Source organism: Aegilops tauschii, chromosome 5, assembly GCF_002575655.3.
Source record: "Aegilops tauschii subsp. strangulata cultivar AL8/78 chromosome 5, Aet v6.0, whole genome shotgun sequence".
Lineage (NCBI taxonomy): Eukaryota > Viridiplantae > Streptophyta > Magnoliopsida > Poales > Poaceae > Aegilops > Aegilops tauschii.
In genome coordinates, this window is record NC_053039.3 from 132,102,216 (window position 1) to 132,122,603 (window position 20,388).

At 43.2% G+C, this 20,388-nt stretch overlaps 1 protein-coding gene across 1 annotated transcript; it reads left to right on the plus strand.

Moving 5' to 3' along the window:
• The first annotated feature begins 1,573 nt into the window (after window positions 1-1,573).
• On the plus strand, window positions 1,574-11,036 carry LOC109746091 (nucleolar complex-associated protein 3). Its single transcript, XM_020305210.4, has 12 exons — window positions 1,574-2,084; window positions 3,058-3,245; window positions 3,778-3,986; window positions 4,079-4,181; window positions 4,403-4,566; window positions 6,634-6,772; window positions 6,894-7,055; window positions 7,137-7,273; window positions 7,425-7,739; window positions 8,061-8,200; window positions 10,185-10,282; window positions 10,376-11,036. The coding sequence occupies exons 1-12, from the start codon at window positions 1,742-1,744 to the stop codon at window positions 10,880-10,882; spliced, it is 2,505 nt and encodes an 834-aa protein (XP_020160799.1). The 5' UTR covers window positions 1,574-1,741; the 3' UTR covers window positions 10,883-11,036.
• The last annotated feature ends 9,352 nt before the right edge of the window (window positions 11,037-20,388 follow it).

Below are 20,388 nucleotides of genomic sequence, written 5' to 3' on the forward strand. Positions count from 1 at the left end.
AACGACGGTAGCATAAATAAGATGATCCCTCACTAAAATTTCAAGAGATGTGTTCCCCCTAACTGTGCACCGTTGCGAAGGTTCGTTGTTTCGAAGCACCACGTGATGATCGGGTGTGATAGATTCTAACGTTCGCATACAACGGGTGTTGACGAGCCTAGCATGTACAGACATGGCCTCGGAACACAAGCAAAACACTTAGGTTGACTTGACTTGACAAGGGTTACGTCGATGCAAACTTTAACACTAATCCGGATGACTCTGAGTAGTAAACCGGATTCGTATAGTAGAGCAGTTATTTGGAATAGCTCCAAGTAGCGCGTGGTAGCTACATCTACAAGATGACATAGAGATTTGTAAAGCACACACGGATCTGAATGTTGCAGACCCGTTGACTAAAACCTCTCTCGTAAGCATAACATGATCAAACCCTAGAACTCATTGAGTGTTAATCACATGGTGATGTGGACTAGATTATTGACTCTAGTGAACTTTGAGTGTTAATCACATGGTGATGTGAACTAGATTATTGACTCTAGTGCAAGTGGGAGACTGTTGGAAATATGCCCTAGAGGCAATAATAAAATGGTACGCCAGAGACGAGCTTCCAAATGTTTTTTAGCAAACACCCAAGCAAAAAATAAGTGATGGCAGTTTCATTCTGGGCACACAATAACACATGACTAGTGGTTGGGGCCCGCCATTACGGGCCTCTTGAGAGGAAGCTGTGCGTGTATTTTCTCCCTCTAAAAAACCCTCAATTTCATCTTAAAATTAAAAAGAAAACTTTATCACAACACGTGAACATCACATCCATCTAAAAAAAAAAAGAAACCTAAAAAACGTTTTTAAAATGAAAAAGAAACAAAAGTAACACTTCCATCTTTAAAAAATAATCTAAAGAAAACTTTTCTCAAAACAAAGTACGCCAGAGACAAGCTTCCAAATGTTTTTTAGCAAACACCCAAGCAAAGAATAAGTGATGGCACTTTCATTTTGAGCACACAATAACACATGACTAGTGATTGGGGTCCGGCATTGCGGGCCTCTTGAGAGGGAGCCGTGCGTGTATTTCTCCCTCTCAAAGAAAAAAAACCCTCAATTTCATCTCAAAAAAAAAAAACTTTCTCACAACACGTGAACATCACATCCATCTCAAAAAGAAAAAAGCCTAAAAACATTATTAAAATGAAAATAAATAAAAGTCCCACTTTCATCTTTAAAAAATAATTAATCTAAAAAAACTTTTCTTAAAAAAAATTCTCAATTTCATCTTCCAAAAAAATTAAATCAAAAAGTGTTTTGCCACGGTCAACTAGCATGCATCACGTGGCCATGCTGATTGGCCACCATTCTCCCGTAGCTTAATGTGTTTGATGTGTCTGTGTTAAATTTTTGTTCCTCCCACGACAATCTCGTACAAAGACCCCTAAGTTTCGCGTAAAAAAAAGTATGAATGTGGGCTTGTTCGGGCCTGGTGCGCGCGGTTCTGTCCACGCCTCCACCAAACTTCTATGGCCCAAGCCCAAGGTCCCGCACAAAACCTAGCAGCAACAAACCATGCCACTGTTTTTCGAAGGAAAAAGAGTCATATAAACCCTTCGTTCCATCGCCGCCGCCGCAAGCCTCCCTTTTCGGAAGGACCTCCGGCCACCCACCTCTCCTACCGCGACCGTGAAACTGGAGAGGTTAGCGTCGGCTTCGGGGAAGCTCAACCCACTTCAGATTTGTGTCTTATTCCATGGGGAAGAGCAGCAAGAAGAACAAGGTCATCCTCGCGCCTCCGCTGCCGCCGGATGTCGACGACGAGGACATCTTGGTCTCCGACGAGGATGTGGATTTCGTCGAGGAGAATAGAGAGCACGTCCACCTGATCACCGGGCTCAACAGGAAGGCCCTCGACAAAGTCGTCACCAGGGTCCCCGACCACGACGAGGACAAGGTCGAGCTCCTCTACGAGGAGCGCGAGCGCAAGAGGAGGGCTGCCCTAGCCCTGAAACCCAAGGACGACGATGACCTCGAGGTGGACCCCGTCGACGCGCTCCCCGTCAAGACTCTGCAGGGGGAGCTGCTCTACAGAACCGGTAAATCGTGCATGCTCACTTCTATTTGATTCAGCAGAGCCGGTTGAGCTAGCCTAGCGAATACGGTGTAGGAGCACTTGCTAGTTGCACAAGGCTTTGGAGAACCGCATAGCAAATGCTATAGATATATTAGTAAGTGAAATCATTTTTGGGTCTGAGTTTCTACTAGGTTTGTTTGTTGCAGTCAGTAGGACAAACTACCGCAGACACTTGGCAAGCACACCCTATACAAGCAGATGAAGAAAAGAACCTAGGAAACGTACCACCAATGGCTTCCATTGTTCTTGGTCCGTGAATTTAATAAGGTCTTACAACTTATCCTATGGTTGTTGGTCCATGACTTAACAATATCGTTTTAGACATTGCTTAAACGAAGTAAAGTTGCCGTGTACTCCCCATCTACACTGTGCCAAGCTTATCTGGCTCCATTTACAGAGCCTGGTGTGCCCTTTTGATCCCAGAATAATGACATGCGTCTAGAGCGGCCATTCCGTGTTGCCGTATTGCCATTTGCAGAGCAAGCATACAGGGCACTGTTGCTGATCCAAATGGACAGGCATGACTTAAAGTTCTACATGCAACTTACATTAATCAGGGGAAGGGCTGGCAGTAATTCAGAATCACATGAGTCGATACTATTGTGGTCATTTATTTGTCTCCATATCTTGTCTTGTTAAAATGAATGACATGCATGAACCTTTTTGATACTGGAATTACTGATTTTATGATGCCCCTGTAACTACTATGTTCCATCAGAACTAAAAGATCATGATAAAACCTTGTCCAATTAGTCAGAAAACAAGTAAAAAACATAAAAAAATTCTGCAACATAACGGAACCGAAATAAGTCAAAAGCATAAAGAAGTTTTCTAGAAATGTAGCATGTGTTACTATATGAGTTTAAGTAAGTTTGTGATTATGAATTGTTGTTAGTGTTACCCTACTCATGTAACATTTATGTCATGACATGCAGCCAAGAGAGCAAGGTCTGAAGACAAAGCTAAGGGTGCTGAATCCAGATCTGATGACAAAGATGCTGATGCCAAGCAAAGTTCTCAAAAGGAATGTAAGGGAAGATCTAACAAAAAGGAAGATAGTAAATTGCAGAATGTGCAGCGTCCACTTGAAGTTCCGAAGGAGAAACTGCACTCAGTAGTGTTGGTACTACTTCTGTTCTTCCTTTTGCATTAGTCTGAAGCTCATTTTTCAAATGATCTCTTTTTGCAAAAACTTAAAAATAAAAACTCAAATTGCTTAATACCATGAATACAAATTACCTAGCCATGTTTGACTGCAAATATCGAAGTATCTTAGACATTGTCAACATATTGCAGGATAGCTAAATTAAGTGTCATGGCCTGTAGCTGTTCTAATTTTAACATACAAAGCTGAAAGCTAGAATGCGATAAGTGAGAATTTTTGAGCAAAATCAAAATGAGTTAATGCATCATCAGGAATTCAGCAGGAATTATAGATGAAAATATGGATATCTGTTGTAGAGCTTGCATATACCAGAAAAGTGTCAATGAAAGCAAACAGACAAGTTATAAAACTGTTTATCAAATGTCAGGTCATTTACAACGATAGAATCCAGCTCATTTGTTCATAATTGAAACCTTTTGTATCTTATACAAAACTGCTATATATTTTTACTATGCAAACAGTGAATTTTCCTGTATACTCTGATTGGCAGGAAGAGGTGAAGGAAGAACTTTCAGCTGATGAATTGTTTGAGAAAAAGAAGGCCCAGCTTGCTGAATTAGGCATGGCCATGCTTGAAGATCCTGAATCAAACATTAGATCTCTGAATGATTTATTAATTATATGCAACGACACAGACCAAAGGGTTGTTAAACTTGCTATAATGTCCTTGCTTGCTGTGTTCAGGGACATAATTCCTAGGTACATGACATGACAGTTCTTTTTTACTATAGCCACAGCTACGGTGTTTCCCAGGTGACTTATATTATATGTGCCTTGATCTTCTTCTGCAGTTATCGGATTAGGCAGCTGACAGAAAAAGAGCTTGCCGTAGAAGTTTCGAAAGAAGTGAAGAAGACGAGATATTATGAGTACACGCTTATTCGTTCCTACAAGGTTTTATTCTGAATTCTGCTTCATACCCTTCATACTTTGTGACAAGAAGTCATTTGGTTATGAATTATGTGATCATGAACAATGTTCCAGTGGCTCATCACTTGCTTTGGCTTTCTTCATACAAATATTTATTTGCTGCACGTTCCATTTGATGGTCAAGATATTTCTAGATGTTTTGATTGCTGAAATTCGTTTTCTGTTTCCTTTCTGTGTACTTCCAGGCATACCTGCAGAAATTGATATCATTGGAGAAGCAACCCTATTTTTATCTTGTGGCAGTTCGTTGTTTGTGTAGTTTATTAGATGCTGCCCCACACTTTAACCACCGTGAAAGCTTACTGGCCAGTGTGGTAAAAAATTTAAGCTCCTCGAATGATGTAGCAAGGTATCTTCTTATTTATATTTACTTGAATCATTTCTTACCTAATAATGTCATATGACTCAACTGTGCAGCTGACTTCTGTATAAGTTATATAGTGTTGGTTACTAGGTTAGTCCCCATGACGGGTGACTTTCCAATTGGTTACTAGGTTAGTCCCCATGATGGATTGCCATCCTGTAGTTCCATCCCTGCCCCCATAGTGAATGTCGTGGGAATGGGTTGCCAGTATAGAGCCATCCTTGCATTCTAACAATAAAGCCTTCTGTCCCAAGCAAGTTGGGGTAGGCTAGAGATGAAATCCAACAGAAACCTGTGAGAACCTAAAAGAGAAGGGAGAAAGTACAAGTAAACAAAGTGAAGGAAAGTAAACTAAGGTTCTGGTACATGGATTGCTGACTACAGTCCTGTGAAGAGCCAAATCCTAGGTACTCCCTCCGTCCCATAATATAAGAACATTTTTCAAGCTATCTTAGCTTGAAAAACGTTCTTATATTGTGGGACAGAGGGAGTACATTCGAAACCTTAAAGTCTCTCTTTACAGCCTCCTCCCATGTCAACTTCGGTGCCCCATACCCCTCCTAGCATTTTTGCTACGTTTTAGAATACCGCTATTCACTGGTGTTTCTGCAGGCCTCCATTGGATATGTCCAAACCACCTTACTCGGTATTTGACAATCTTCTCTTCAATTGGTGCCGTCCCTACCTTATTGCGCATTCCCTCGTTCCTGACTCAGTCCTTTATTGTATGGTCACACATCCACCTTAGCATGCACATCTCAGTGACACTCATTTGTTGGATGTGTTGTCTCTTAGTAGGCCAACACTCTGCTCCATATAGCACTGCAGGTCTGATCGCCATCCTATAGAACTTTCCTTTTAGCTTTTGCGGGACCTTCTTGTCAAAGAGGATGCCAGATGCTTGCCGCCACTTCATCCACCCCGCTTTGATTATGTGGGTAACATCCTCATCGATACCTTGTGTTCTGTTTAGTTTATTTCGTATGTTCATCAGATGGTCAGTATGGACAGTTGTACACAAGATTGTAGCACAACACTGAGGTCTCCTTTGGTTCATTGGATAGGAATATCATAGGAATAGGAAAATCATAGGAAGTGAGATGACATGTATCTCAATTCCTATACGGAAAGACATGTCATTTGATGCATAGGATAGGAATTTTTCCATTTAGTCTAGGCTAATGTTTTTTGTCCTTTGAAATGTGAAGAATTGGTTCCTATCCTACATAGTACTCTCTCCGTCCCAAAATAAGTGTCTCAACTTTGTATTAACTTTAGTAATAGGAATCCACTCCTACAAACCAAAGGGCCCCAAAGTGTTTTTTCCTACAAAATTCCCATCCTTTGAAATTCCTGTAAACCAAAGAAGGCCTAAAATGAGCTATGCTTTATACAGCAAATATTAGTTATATCCATGTTTTATACATCTTTATTTATGTACACGGGTATAGTGCAGTTGGGGAGGTACCCTGTAGGGTGGTGGTGACAACTTTTCTGATACTCATGAGCTGCCTAGGAATGGAGCCCTATACATGTAGGTGTTGACAACTTTTCTGATATTCATGAGCTGCTTAGGAATGGAGCCCTATATCAAGGTGTTTAAATCGTTGCTCCATGGTGTTAAGAGGTAGTGATGGTAGCATCCGTGAGTATGAGGGTGATACCCGGATGTTGTGTGTTTCCTCATGTACTATATATATGCCCCTTGGGCTACGAGTCAATACAAGAAAATCTCATCTCTCACGGAACCCAGGGAGCAAAATAGTTTGGTCTTCCAGTTACACGAATTTGATCTGTAACTTGATATTTTCCTTTAAAACTGAAATGCATAGAGGAACTATATGATGTCAACTAATTTAATGAATATTTATTGGTTGCCTATTTTCCTGCCTTTTTGTTTAAACAAAATTATTAGTAAGTTGAGCAGTTCATGTGCAAATAAACCTAAGCATTTGTATTTAAAGTAGTTCAAGTAAATTGGAGTATAAAAGCAGTCCACGTGGTACATCACTGTACTGACCTAACTTGCATCTTTTTCTCTCTAACTTGTAGGAAACTATGTTCTGAGGCAATAAGATCTCTATTTAGAAATGAAGGAAAACATCGTGGTGAGGCAACTGTTGAAGCCGTAAGATTGGTATCAGCTAGTGTGAAGCTCAATGATTGCCAGCTCCATCCTGATGTCGTTGAGGTATGTATGTGATGGAATTGAATGGTTATAGCGTCCATCTTCCTGCATTTTGCATGCAATTGATATGTGTTCTTGGTTGAGAATCAATCCCCTTGCTTACGGTGACCACATTTTCTGTTAGGTTTGCTTGTCTTTGAAGTTTGATGAAGACCTTGGAAAAGATGAGAGCAAGGAAGAAAAACTGAAACCAAAGAAAAATAAACGATATCAGAATCGGGATGTCACAAAACCGAGTGAGAAGAAGAAAATAAAAAAGGAATTGCTTTCTAAGGCCAGACAAGAGGTAACACCAGATGTTTCATACAAATCAACTTGCTCAACTTGCAGCATGGCTATGAATTCTTATAAAAATATCCTTTTGTAGGTTCATGCAGATCTTAGAGCTGTTTCATTTACTCTTGATCCGAAGGAGAAAAAAATGATACAAAGGGAAACACTTGCAGCTCTTTTTGAGACCTATTTTCGAATTTTGAAGCATAGCATGAACACTTCAAATTCAAGGTCCGTGCATTGTGTGTCTTGAGTTTTATAAGTACAAATGATATGTATCTGGTATTATATGGCCCAAGTTTACTTAGTTCTGATTTTTTTTCTCTTTTAGCATAATGTTACACTCCTGATGATGATGATATTGGCATGTCAATGTTTCCAGGTATAAGGCCACTAGCGTCTTCCCTGGTGGCTCGCACCCTTTACTTGCTCCATGCTTGGAGGGCTTAGGAAAATTCTCACATTTAATTGATTTGGATTTCATGAGTGAACTTATCGCTTGCCTTAAGAAGCTTTCTGGGTATACAGACCATCAAGGTGAAATTCCACCGGACAATACACTCTCTGTGTCGGAACGCCTACAATGCTGCATAGTTGCTTTTAAAGTCTGGAGGAGCAATCTTGAGGCTTTGAATGTAGACCTGCAGGACTTCTTTGTGCAGTTTTATAACCTTATACTGGAGTATCGACCTGACAGGTTTGGCCTCTTCATATGGTTAATGGTTGTAGTGAGGAAATATCTTCTCTTGTTCTTTGTACCTGAACACCAGATAACTTCACATGTCACTGATTTATTCATGGGGAAGACGGATTAGTCTGGGTAGATGGCGCTGTTCTTATATCCTGTGTATTTTTATTTCTATATAGTTGTTACCTCTGTTCCTCGATAATGTGCTATTCAAACTGTTTTGACATTTAATAAACTTTGGGCATTTATGTATTATTATATTGAAGAAAGATAGTAATGGCTAAGCTGTCCATACCATGAGAATTACATGACCTGATCCATTGCATGCAGAGATCATGGTGAGGTTTTGGCTGACGCTCTGAAGACACTTCTGTGGGAAGGCAAGCAGCAGGATATGCTAAGAGCAGCTGCTTTCATTAAACGTCTGGCAACATTTGCTCTGTCATTTGGCTCCACAGAAGCAATAGCAGGTTTTAATTTATCATTTTCCTATCTAATTTTTGGCTACTAATGCCTGCCAAGTACTCCGTCTGTCCCAAAATAAGTGTCTCAACTTTGTACTAACTTCAGTACAAAGTTGTACTAAGGTTAGGACACTTATTTTCGGACGTAGTATTATTTTGGTTCGAGTTTTTGGCAGTAGACCTAGAAGAAAGGCGCACCTTGCTGCAGCGTTTGGGTACTGGCGTTGAGAGTTTGTTTGTTTAGTGGCACACTTTATTTTTCAAGCAGCTTATATAAAATAAATATAAAAATTAATAAATTGTTCAAGGACATATCAGTTCACTTGACAAGGCACAAGCTTGATTACAGAACTTATGGTTTTGTTGTTACCGTGTTACATATTGCACCGTAGAATCTAAATATCGCCTTGATCATCAAGTGCCCGAACTTCTTTTTTCATGAACGGACATCAGTAATCTTTTAGAGAATTGCATGGAAACAGTACTGCATAACTACCAATTAAGAAATTAGTACATTGTACCGAGAATTTTGTATGGGTCTACAATCTAAACCGTGAACCGCCATATCTCACACAACATAGTTATCTCAAAGGAACAACACCAACAAAATCACCTGACAAATTTGTTTAATACCAACACCGGGTACCATTCCTTCCTTCAAAAGGGTGTGCCCAGTGCTGAAAGCCCCCACACAAGGTGGGGTCTGAGGAAGGGAATTTCTAGACAGCCTTACCCTTGCATAATAATTCTGCAAGGAGGCTGGTTCGAACCCAGGGCCTCAAGGCCACAAGCGACCACTGCGCCAGGCCCGCCGTCGACTATTCCTTCAGTTACTATGAAATCTGGCAACCTCTGGGAGTGAACCGCCCATCTCACATACTCTTCTTGACTGATGTCTACCAAGAAGCCACGGCTGCGAAGGATGCATGCCATCACTTACTCTGGAGTGTCTGTCAAGAAAGCATGGGAATGAATTTGCGATCTCTATCTCCAAGATTGTAGCTTTTCCCGCTTGAAATTGCAGTTAAGCCCAACAAATGGCCAACCCTCTTCATCCATTTCTCCACTCATGTCTCTGGTATATAGCCTTAAACCTCAATTCGCTGATTGATGCTTTCACATGCCCATACACACTTCAGATTGTTGAGAAATTTTGTTCTCCCCCATGAGAAATTCCCAAGTGATACGGACCAGCCAGCACAAGGTCGACGCCTGCTCCAAAGAAGGACGGCCACCGGCTGCCACCAATTTTTTTACCAAACCCTTGCCCGAAGGAAAAGGGAGCAGGCGAAGATCGCCTCCCCTTCTCCACGAACACAATGGAGGACGTGAATCAACACGGGGACTCCCAAATTACAGCCAACTGACATGAGGCAGAAGGGGTTTGACCAGCACGCTAATGTCGGTTGTGAGCTGACCTACGGGACCGACATGCCAACTGGACACCGACAAGCAGGGTCTGCTGTGGGAAAAACACCGGGCCTCCCAATAGGTCTCCATTCCTAAGGAGCTTGGAGTATTTAGGGATGCAGTGATGCATCAGCCGAGTGCAATATTGTGTAGCAGCATTCATGGAACAAACTTATAATAAATTACTTATCTTCGTCCAAATTATAAAAAGATGTTTTGGATATTTCAATATAGACTACATACGGGCTGAAATGAGTGAACAAAAACACTAAAACGCGTCTACATACATCCAATTCAGATGGAAGTTAGAACATCTTATAATTTGAAACGGAGGGAGTAGTAAACAATCCCTATGTAAGCATGTTAGACTTGCTGCAGGTGATCCCATCTTAGTTGCTTCCTAGAACCTGTACAAAATATGCATCACAAGATGAGTTAATCATTTGTAGAGCATTAGAGGCATTTGTAAGGCATTCATTTTTTCTTCCTGGCTAGTTCTTACAAGCACTTGTTGTCAAGTGTCACCGCTTTCTGTTTGTCTTGCTGGTATAATGATTTACATGTTGGGCTCATGTTTCAGCCTTGATCACGCTGAGGCATCTTCTCCAGAAGAATACCAAGTGCCGAAACATGTTGGAAAATGATGCTGGCGGCGGTTCCCTGTCTAGCTTAGTTGCGGTATATGCCTTACCTCCTCTTCTGTATTTTATTTATCATGTACAGTTTGTATTTATTTTACTATTATCATATCATTTATTTCCTTTTGTTCAGAAATATGACCCAGAGGCTAAAGATCCTTATCTGAGTGGGGCACTAGCGACAGTACTTTGGGAGCTTAGCCTTCTGCAGAAGCATCATGACGAAACTGTTAGTGGAATGGCTTCAAATATCTTGAGCATGGCAAATCTGAACGCCACCCAGAATCCAGTTCAACTTTCTAGCTCAAATCCTCTGGAAGCATACAAAGACTTGTCGATGGGACGGGAATTATCAAAGCCAACCCACAAAGTGTCACAGACATTGAAGTGCAAAAGGAAACGGCGCAGTAAGGAGTTTGTCGCTCTAAGTACAGATGTGCTTGAGAAGGCAGACTGCACGGTGGGCGAAGATGAACTGAGAGAGAAGTTGCAAAGTCATTTCGCGGTACTAAGAGGCATTTCCGAGAATGAGAGATTGAGGACCGAGTTGAACCATGCATTGTCATCCATAAACATGTACAAGGAATACAAGAAGCAGAAAAAGGCAAGTAAGAAATCAAAGAAAGCTGCAAAGGCTTAGTTGTCTTGTGTTCTGTGGATTCTTTCCCAGACCTGCGGTAGGTGTCCCCCAATTTTGTTGTAGCATCACTGTATCGATTTATCGTAGTTTCCTGTGACACATTTGCAGTTTCTTTGCAAGATACAATTGCTGCATCCTTGATGATTTTGCATAATTCTTTCGTGGCCTGCTTGTTTCTTTGCGTTGCTCTGTAAAACGCAACGGTGATGTGCTCCCTGTCTTTCATACGTAATATTTTTTTAATTATCAAATGATTCCATCTGCAAAGCGGAATACTATTCTACGTGGACAAACCAATTACATCTGTTAGGTGGAATGCTATTCTACACGCATCCGAATTGGGTACAAGCACTAAATACTCCCTTCTGATTCGGTGATACATTTGTATCTAGATAAATCTAAGATAAGCTTTTAGAGATGGAGATAAATCTAACACAAGATTTTTGAGACGGAGGTAATACTCATGAAAAGGACAATGGTACATGTCCAGTGATGGAGGTCATACTTATGAAAAGGACAACGGTACATGTCTGCTGGAGAGCGGAAAAAAGGAGATAAATTAGGCATCCAATATGCTCATGTGTGCAAGGTACGCGCAAAATTTCGTGATGTTTGAATATTGAGGAGCTCATGCCAAAAAGACAAAATTCACGTGTCTAAGAAACGAAAAAGAACACACGAGCTTCTCATGTGTCCAAACACCATAAAATTTTACATGCACCTTGTCTACATAAGCATCTTGGATGCTTAAAAGTTTCAGTTTCTTTTTTTGAATTTACTGTTCACTGTGTGTAGATGAGTCTGGGCACCATTTTGAATTATCGAGCTGGTAATCCAATGGTCTTAAAAGTGCTATATACTTGAAAATGCCAAGCTTAACATTTTGCGTCCTAAAAAAAGGTCAATTCTACATGGCTGTTGGCATACCAATGATGGTCATAAGTGCTAACAACTCACAGTTTTGTCAAACACGCAAGGGCATCTCCAAGGGTATAGTCTATTTCTCCCCTATGCGTCCGTCCCCACCACAACCAACGCCACACCTTCTCTATCGGTCCCGTCGGATGGCTCTCTTAGGCTTGGGCTCGATAGCGCCCGAGGAGGGGTGGTGGTGGTTTCCCATTGTTAGAAGGGAGAGAGGGAATTGGTGGAATAGTTCTTGTATTGCTTGAGCCCCATGGGCATATATATAGAAATACAAAGACCAATTTGGAGTACAAGACAAGGCAAGACCGAATCCTAGTCTATCCTATACTTCCTAATAATCACTATACTCAACATCCCCCCGCAGTCACAACGGTAGCGACGCAGACGGTGATACTGGAGAGAAGGCAAGCCGACGGACACCCCCCACAGTCGTAACGGTCGATGCATCACGAAGTTGTGGCTGGAGTGGAAACCGACGAGGTTGCTCAAGCAAGGTGTGACGCCCCCGATTCAATCGTACACTAATCATATACGCAAACGTGTACGATCAAGATCAGGGACTCACGGGAAGATATCACAACACAACTCTAAAATAAAATAAGTCATAGAAGCATCATAATACAAGCCAGGGGCCTCGAGGGCTCGAATATAAGTGCTCGATCATAGACGAGTCAGCGGAAGCAACAATATCTGAGTACAGACTAAGTTAAACAAGTTGCCTTAAGATGGCTAGCACAAACTAGGATACAGATCGAAAGAGGCGCATGCCTCCTGCCTGGGATCCTCCTAAACTACTCCTGGTCGTCGTCAGCAACCTGCACGTAGTAGTAGGCACCTCCGGTGTAGTAGGAGTCGTCGTCGACGGTGGCGTTGTTGGGAATCGTAGCATAATTTAAAATTTTCCTACGTTCACCAAGATGCATCTATGGAGTCTACTAGCAACGAAGGGAAAGGAGTGCATCTACATACCCTTGTAGATCGCGAGCGGAAGCGTTCCAATGAACGTGGATGACGGAGTCGTACTCGCCGTGATCCAAATCACCGATGACCGAGTGCCGAACGGACGGCACCTCCGCGTTCAACACACGTACGGTGCAGCGACGTCTCCTCCTTCTTGATCCAGCAAGGGGGAAGGAGAGGTTGATGGAGATCCAGCAACACGACGGCGTGGTGGTGGATGTAGCGGGTCTCCGGCAGGGCTTCGCCAAGCTTCTGCGAGAGAGAGAGAGGTGTTGCAGGGGAGGAGGGAGGCGCCCAAGGCTGTGTAGGTTGCTGCCCTCCCTCCCCCCTTTATATAGGCCCCCTTGGGAGGGGGGGCCGGCCAAAACCCATCTAGGGTTGGGGGGGGGGGGCGGCGGCCAAGGGGTGGAAAGGGTTGCCTTGCCCCCCAAGCCAAGGGGGAAGTCCCCCCACCCTAGGGTTCCAAACCCTAGGCGCATGGGGGAGGCCCAAGGGGGGGCGCCCAGCCCACTAGGGGCTGGTTCCCTTCCACTTTCAGCCCATTGGGCCCTCCGGGATAGGTGGCCCCACCCGGTGGACCCCCGGGACCCTTCCGGTGGTCCCGGTACAATACCGGTAACCCCCGAAACTTTCCCGGTGGCCGAAACTTGACTTCCTATATATAATTCTTCACCTCCGGACAATTCCGGAACCTCTCGTGACGTCCGGGATCTCATCCGGGACTCCGAACAACTTTCGGGTTTCCGCATACATATATCTCTACAACCCTAGTGTCACCGAACCTTAAGTGTGTAGACCCTACGGGTTCGGGAGACATGCAGACATGACCGAGACGCCTCTCCGGTCAATAACCAACAGCGGGATCTGGATACCCATGTTGGCTCCCACATGTTCCACGATGATCTCATCGGATGAACCACGGTGTCGAGGATTCAATCAATCCCGTATGCAATTCCCTTTGTCAAACGGTATGTTACTTGCCCGAGATTCGATCGTCGGTATCCCAATACCTTGTTCAATCTCGTTACCGGCAAGTCTCTTTACTCGTACCGCAATGCATGATCCCGTGACTAACGCCTTAGTCACATTGAGCTCATTATGATGATGCATTACCGAGTGGGCCCAGAGATACCTCTCCGTCACACGGAGTGACAAATCCCAGTCTCGATCCGTGCCAACCCAACAGACACTTTCAGAGATACCCGTAGTGCACCTTTATAGTCACCCAGTTACGTTGTGACGTTTGGCACACCCAAAGCACTCCTACGGTATCCAGGAGTTGCATGATCTCATGGTCTAAGGAAAAGATACTTGACATTGGAAAAGCTCTAGCAAACGAAACTACACGATCTTTTATGCTATGCTTAGGATTGGGTCTTGTCCATCACATCATTCTCCTAATGATGTGATCCCGTTATCAACGACATCCAATGTCCATGGTCAGGAAACCGTAACCATCTATTGATCAACGAGCTAGTCAACTAGAGGCTTACTAGGGACATGGTGTTGTCTATGTATCCACACATGTATCTGAGTTTCCTATCAATACAATTCTAGCATGGATAATAAACGATTATCATGAATAAGGAAATATAATAATAACCAATTTATTATTGCCTCTAGGGCATATTTCCAACAGTCTCCCACTTGCACTAGAGTCAATAATCTAGTTCACATCACCATGTGATTAACACTCACTGGTCACATCACCATGTGACCAACATCTAAAGAGTTTACTAGAGTCAACAATCTAGTTCACATCACTATGTGATTAACACTCAATGTGTTCTGGTTTGATCATGTTATGCTTGTGAGAGAGGTTATTAGTCAACGGGTCTGAACCTTTCAGAACCGTGTGCTTTACGAATATCTATGTCATCTTGTGGATGCTACCACGCGCTATTTGGAGCCATTTCAAATAATTGCTCTACTATACGAATCCGGTTTACTACTCAGAATCATCCGGATTAGTGTCAAAGTTCGCATCGACGTAACCCTTTACGACGAACTCCTTTCCACCTCCATAATCGAGAAAATTCCTTAATCCACTAGGTACTAAGGATAAGTTCGACCGCTGTCATGAGATCCTTTCCCGGATCACTATTGTACCCTCTTGACCAACTCATGGCAAGGCACACTACATGTGCGGTACACAGCATAGCATACTATAGAGCCTACGTCTAAAGCATAGGGGACGACCTTCGTCCTTTCTGTATCTTCTGCTGTGGTCAGGTCTTGAGTTTTACTCAATACTCACACCTTGTAACACAGCCAAGAACTCCTTCTTTGCTGATCTATTTTGAACTCTTTCAAAATCATGTCAAGGTGTGCTGTCTTTTGAAAGTATCATCAGGCGTCTTGATCTATCTCTATGGATCTTGATGCCCAATATGTAAGCAGCTTTATCCAGGTCTTCCTTTGAAAAATTCCTTTCAAACAACCCTTTATGCTTTCCAGAAATTTTACATCATTTCGGATCAACAATATGTCATTCACATATACTTATCAGAAATGTTGTAGCGCTCCCACTCACTTTATTGTAAATACAAGTTTCTAACAAACTTTGTATAAACCCAAAAACTTTGATCACTCCATCAAAGCGTATATTCTGACTCCGAGATGCTTGCTCTAATCCATGGAAGGATCGCTGGAGCTAGCATACCTTTTAGCATCCTTAGGATCGACAAAACCTTTCTGATTGTATCACATACAACCTTTCCTTACGAAAACTGGTAAGGAAACTTGTTTTGACATCCATCTGCCAGATTTCATAAATGCAGCTAATGCTAACATGATTCCGACGGACCTAAGCATCGCTACGGATGAGAAAAACTCATCGTAGTCAACTCCTTGAACTTGTGAAAATACTCTTTGCCACAAGTCGAGCTTCATAGACGGTAACATTACCGTCCATGTCCGTCTTCTTCTTAAAGATCCATTTATCTCAATGGCTTGCCGATCATCGTGCAAGTTCACCAAAGTCCATGCTTTGTTCTGATACATGGATTCTATCTCGGATTTCATGGCCTCGAGCCATTCGTCGGAATATGGGCCCACCATCGCTTCTCCATAGCTCGTAGGTTCATTGTTGTCTAGCAACATGACTTCCAAGACAGGATCACGCATTACTCTGAAGTAGTGCGCATCCTCGTCGTCCTACGAGGTTTGGTAGTGACTTGATCCGAAGTTTCATGATCACTATCATAAGCTTCCACTTCAATTGGTATAGGTGCCACAGGAACAACTTCCTGTGCCCTGCTACACACTAGTTGAAGCGACGGTTCAATAACCTTATCAAGTCTCCACCATCCTCCCACTCAATTCTTTCGAGAGAAACTTTTCCTCGAGAAAGGACTCGTTTCTAGAAGCAATTCCTTTTTGCTTCCAGATCTGAAATAGGAGGTATACCCAACTGTTTTTGGGTATTCTATGAAGATGCATTTATCTGCTTTGGGTTCGAGCTTATCAGCCTGAAACTTTTTCACATAAGCGTCGCAGCCCCAAACTTTTAAGAAACGACAACTTAGGTTTCTCTAAACGGTGTCGTCTCAACGGAATTGCGTGGTGCCCCTTTTAAAGTGAATGCGGTTGTCTCTAATGCCTAACCCATAAACGATAGTGGTAATTCGATAAGAAACATCATGGTATGCACCATATCCAATAGGGTGCAGTTATGATGTTCGGACACACCATCACACTATGGTGTTCCAGGCGGTATTAATTGTGAAACACTTTCCACAATGTCTTAATTGTGTGCCAAACTCGTAACTCAGATACTCATCTCTATGATCATATCACAGACATTTTATCCTCTTGTCACGACGATCTTCAACTTCACTCTGAAATTACTTGAACCTTTCAATAATTCAGACTTGTGTTTCATCAAGTAAATACACTCAGCATCTACTCAAATCATCTGTGAAGTAAGAACATAACGATATCCACTGCATGCCTCAGCACTCATTGGACTGCATACATCAAAATGTATTACCTCCAATAAGTTGCTCTCTTGTTCCATCTTACTGAAAACGAGGCCTTTTCAGTCATCTTGCCCATGTGGTATGATTTGCATGTCTCAAGTGATTCAAAATCAAGTGAGTCCAAACGATCCATCTGCATGGAGTTTCTTCATGCATATATACCAATAGACATGGTTCGCATGTCTCAATCTTTTCAAAAACGAGTGAGTCCAAAGATCCATCTACATGGAGCTTCTTCATGCATTCTATACCAATATGACTCAAATGGCAGTGCCACAAGTATGTGGAACTATCATTACTATTTTATATCTTTTGGCACGAACATGTGTATCACTACGATCGAGATTCATTTTAGGTGCAAGACCATTGAAGGTATTATTCAAATAAACAGAGTAACCATTATTCTCCTTAAATGAATAACCGTATTGCGATAAACATAATCCAACCATGCTCAACGCAAACACCAAATCTCGATGGTAGAGGGAGCATGCGATGCTTGATCACATCAACCTTGGAAACACTTCCAACACACATCGTCATCTCACCTTTATCCAGTCTCCATTTATTCCGTAGCTTTTATTTCGAGTTACTAACACTTAACAACCGAACCGGTATCTAATACCCTGGTGCTGCTAGGAGTACTAGTAAAGTACACATTCATATAATGTATATCCAATATACTTCTGTCGACCTTGCCTGCCTTCTCATCTACCAAGTACCTAGGGTAGTTCCGCTTCAGTGACCGTTCCCCTCATTACAGAAGCACTTAGTCTCGGGTTTGGGTTCAACCTTGGGATTCTTCACTAGAGCAGCAAACGACTTGCTGTTTCATGAAGTATCCCTTTTTTTGCCCTTGCCCTTCTTAAACTAGTGGTTTTACTAACCATCAACAATTGATGCTCCTTCTTGATTTCTACTCTCGCGGTGTCAAACATCGCGAATAGCTCAAGGATCATCATAACTATCCTTGATATGTTATAGTTCATCACGAAGCTCTACTAGCTTGGTGGCAGTGACTATGAAGAACTATCACTATCTCATCTGGGAGATTAACTCCCACTCGATTCAAGCGATTGTGGCACTCAGACAATCTGAGCACATGCTCAACGATTGAGCTTTTCTCCCTTAGTTTGCAGGCTTAAGAAACTTGTCAGAGGTCTCATACCTCTTGACGTGGGCACTAGTCTGAAATCCCAATTTCAGTCTTCGGAACATCTCACATGTTCTGCGACGTTTCAAAACGTTTTTGGTGCCACAATTTTAAACCACGCTGAACTATCACGTAGTCATCAAAACGTGTATGTCAGATGTTTCGTAACATCTACAGACGACGCTGAGGTTCAGCACACCGAGCGGTGCATTAAGGACATAAGCCTTCTGTGCAGCAATGAGGACAATCCTCAGTTTACGGACCCAGTCCGCATAATTGCTACTACCAACTTTCAACTAAATTTTCTCTAGGAACATATCTTAACCAGTAGAACTAAAGCGCAAGTTATGACATAATTTGCAAATACCTTTTTGACTATGTTCATGATAATGAAGTTCATCTGATTATGAACTCCCACTCAGATAGACATCCCTCTAGTCATCTAAGTGAAACATGATCCGAGTTTAACTAGGCCATGTCCGATCATCATGTGAGACGGACTAGTCAAGATCGGTGAACATCTCCATGTTGATCGTATCTTCTATATGACTCATGCTCGACCTTTCGGTCCTCCGTGTTCCGAGGCCATGTCTGTACATGCTAGGCTCGTCAAGTCAACCTAAGTGTATTGCGTGTGTTCCGAGGCCATGTCTGTACATGCTAGGCTCGTCAACACCCGTTGTATTCGAACGTTAGAATCTATCACACCCGATCATCACGTGGTGCTTCGAAACAACGAACCTTCGCAACGGTGCACAGTTAGGGTGAACACTTTCTTGAAATTATTATAAGGGATCATCTTACTTACTACCGTCGTTCTAAGCAAATAAGATGCAAAAACATGATAAACATCACATGCAATCAAACAGTGGCATGATATGGCCAATATCATCATGCTCCTTTGATCTCCATCTTCGGGGCACCATGATCATCTTCGTCACCGGCATGACACCATGATCTCCATCATCATGATCTCCATCATTGTGTCTTCATGAAGTCGTCACGCCAACGATTACTTCTACTTCTATGGCTAACGCGTTTAGCAACAAAGTAAAGTAATTTACATGGCGTTATTCAATGACACGCAGGTCATGCAAAATAATAAAGACAACTCCTATGGCTCCTGCCGGTTGTCATACTCATCGACATGCAAGTCGTGATTCCTATTACAAGAATATGATCAATCTCATACATCACACATATCATTCATCACATCTTCTGGCCATATCACATCACATAGCACTTGCTGCAAAAACAAGTTAGACGTCCTCTAATTGTTGTTGCAAGTTTTTTCGTGGTTTGTAGGTTTCTAGCAAGAACGTTTTCTTACCTACGTATGACCACAACGTGATTTGCCAATTTCTATTTACCCTTCATAAGGACCCTTTTCATCGAATCCGTTCCGACTAAAGTAGGAGAGACAGACACCCGCTAGCCACCTTATGCATCTAGTGCATGTCAGTCGGTGGAACCTGTCTCACGTAAGCGTACGTGTAAGGTCGGTCCGGGCCGCTTCATCCTACAATGCCGCCGAAACAAAAAACGACTAGTAGCGGCAAGAAGAATTGGCAAACTCAACGCCCACAACTGCTTTGTGTTCTACTCGTGCATAGTAACTACGCATAGACCTGGCTCATGATGCCACTGTTGGGAATCGTAGCATAATTTAAAATTTTCCTACGCTCACCAAGATGCATCTATGGAGTCTACTAGCAACGAAGGGAAAGGATTGCATCTACATACCCTTGTAGATCGCGAGCGGAAGCGTTCCAATGAACGTGGATGACGGAGTCGTACTCGCTGTGATCCAAATCACCGATGACCGAGTGCCGAACGGACGGCACCTCCGCGTTCAACACACGTACGGTGTAGCGACGTCTCCTCCTTCTTGATCCAGCAAGGGGGAAGGAGAGGTTGATGGAGATCCAGCAGCACGACGGCGTGGTGGTGGATGTAGCGAGTCTCCGGCAGGGCTTCGCCAAGCTTCTGCGAGAGAGAGAGAGGTGTTGCAGGGGAGGAGGGAGGCGCCCAAGGCTGTAGGTTGCTGCCCTCCCTCCCCCCTTTATATAGGCCCCCTTGGGAGGGGGGGCCGGCCAAAACCCATCTAGGGTTGGGGGGGCGGCGGCCAAGGGGTGGAAAGGGTTGCCTTGCCCCCCAAGCCAAGGGGGAAGTCCCCCCACCCTAGGGTTCCCAACCCTAGGCGCATGGGGGAGGCCCAAGGGGGGGCGCTCAGCCCACTAGGGGCTGGTCCCCTTCCACTTTCAGACCATTGGGCCCTCCGGGATAGGTGGCCCCACCCGGTGGACCCCCGGGACCCTTCCGGTGGTCCCGGTACAATACCGGTAACCCCCGAAACTTTCCCGGTGGCCGAAACTTGACTTCCTATATATAATTCTTCACCTCCGGACCATTCCGGAACCTCTCGTGACGTCCGGGATCTCATCCGGGACTCCGAACAACTTTTGGGTTTCCGCATACATATATCTCTA

Coding starts and splice junctions, on each gene's coding strand:
- LOC109746091 (XM_020305210.4), top strand. CDS start 1,742: ATGGGGAAGAGCAGCAAGAAGAACAAGGTCATCCTCGCGCCTCCGCTG. Junction 3,246..3,777: donor AACTGCACTCAGTAGTGTTG/GTACTACTTCTG, acceptor TCTGATTGGCAG/GAAGAGGTGAAGGAAGAACT. Junction 4,182..4,402: donor CGCTTATTCGTTCCTACAAG/GTTTTATTCTGA, acceptor GTGTACTTCCAG/GCATACCTGCAGAAATTGAT.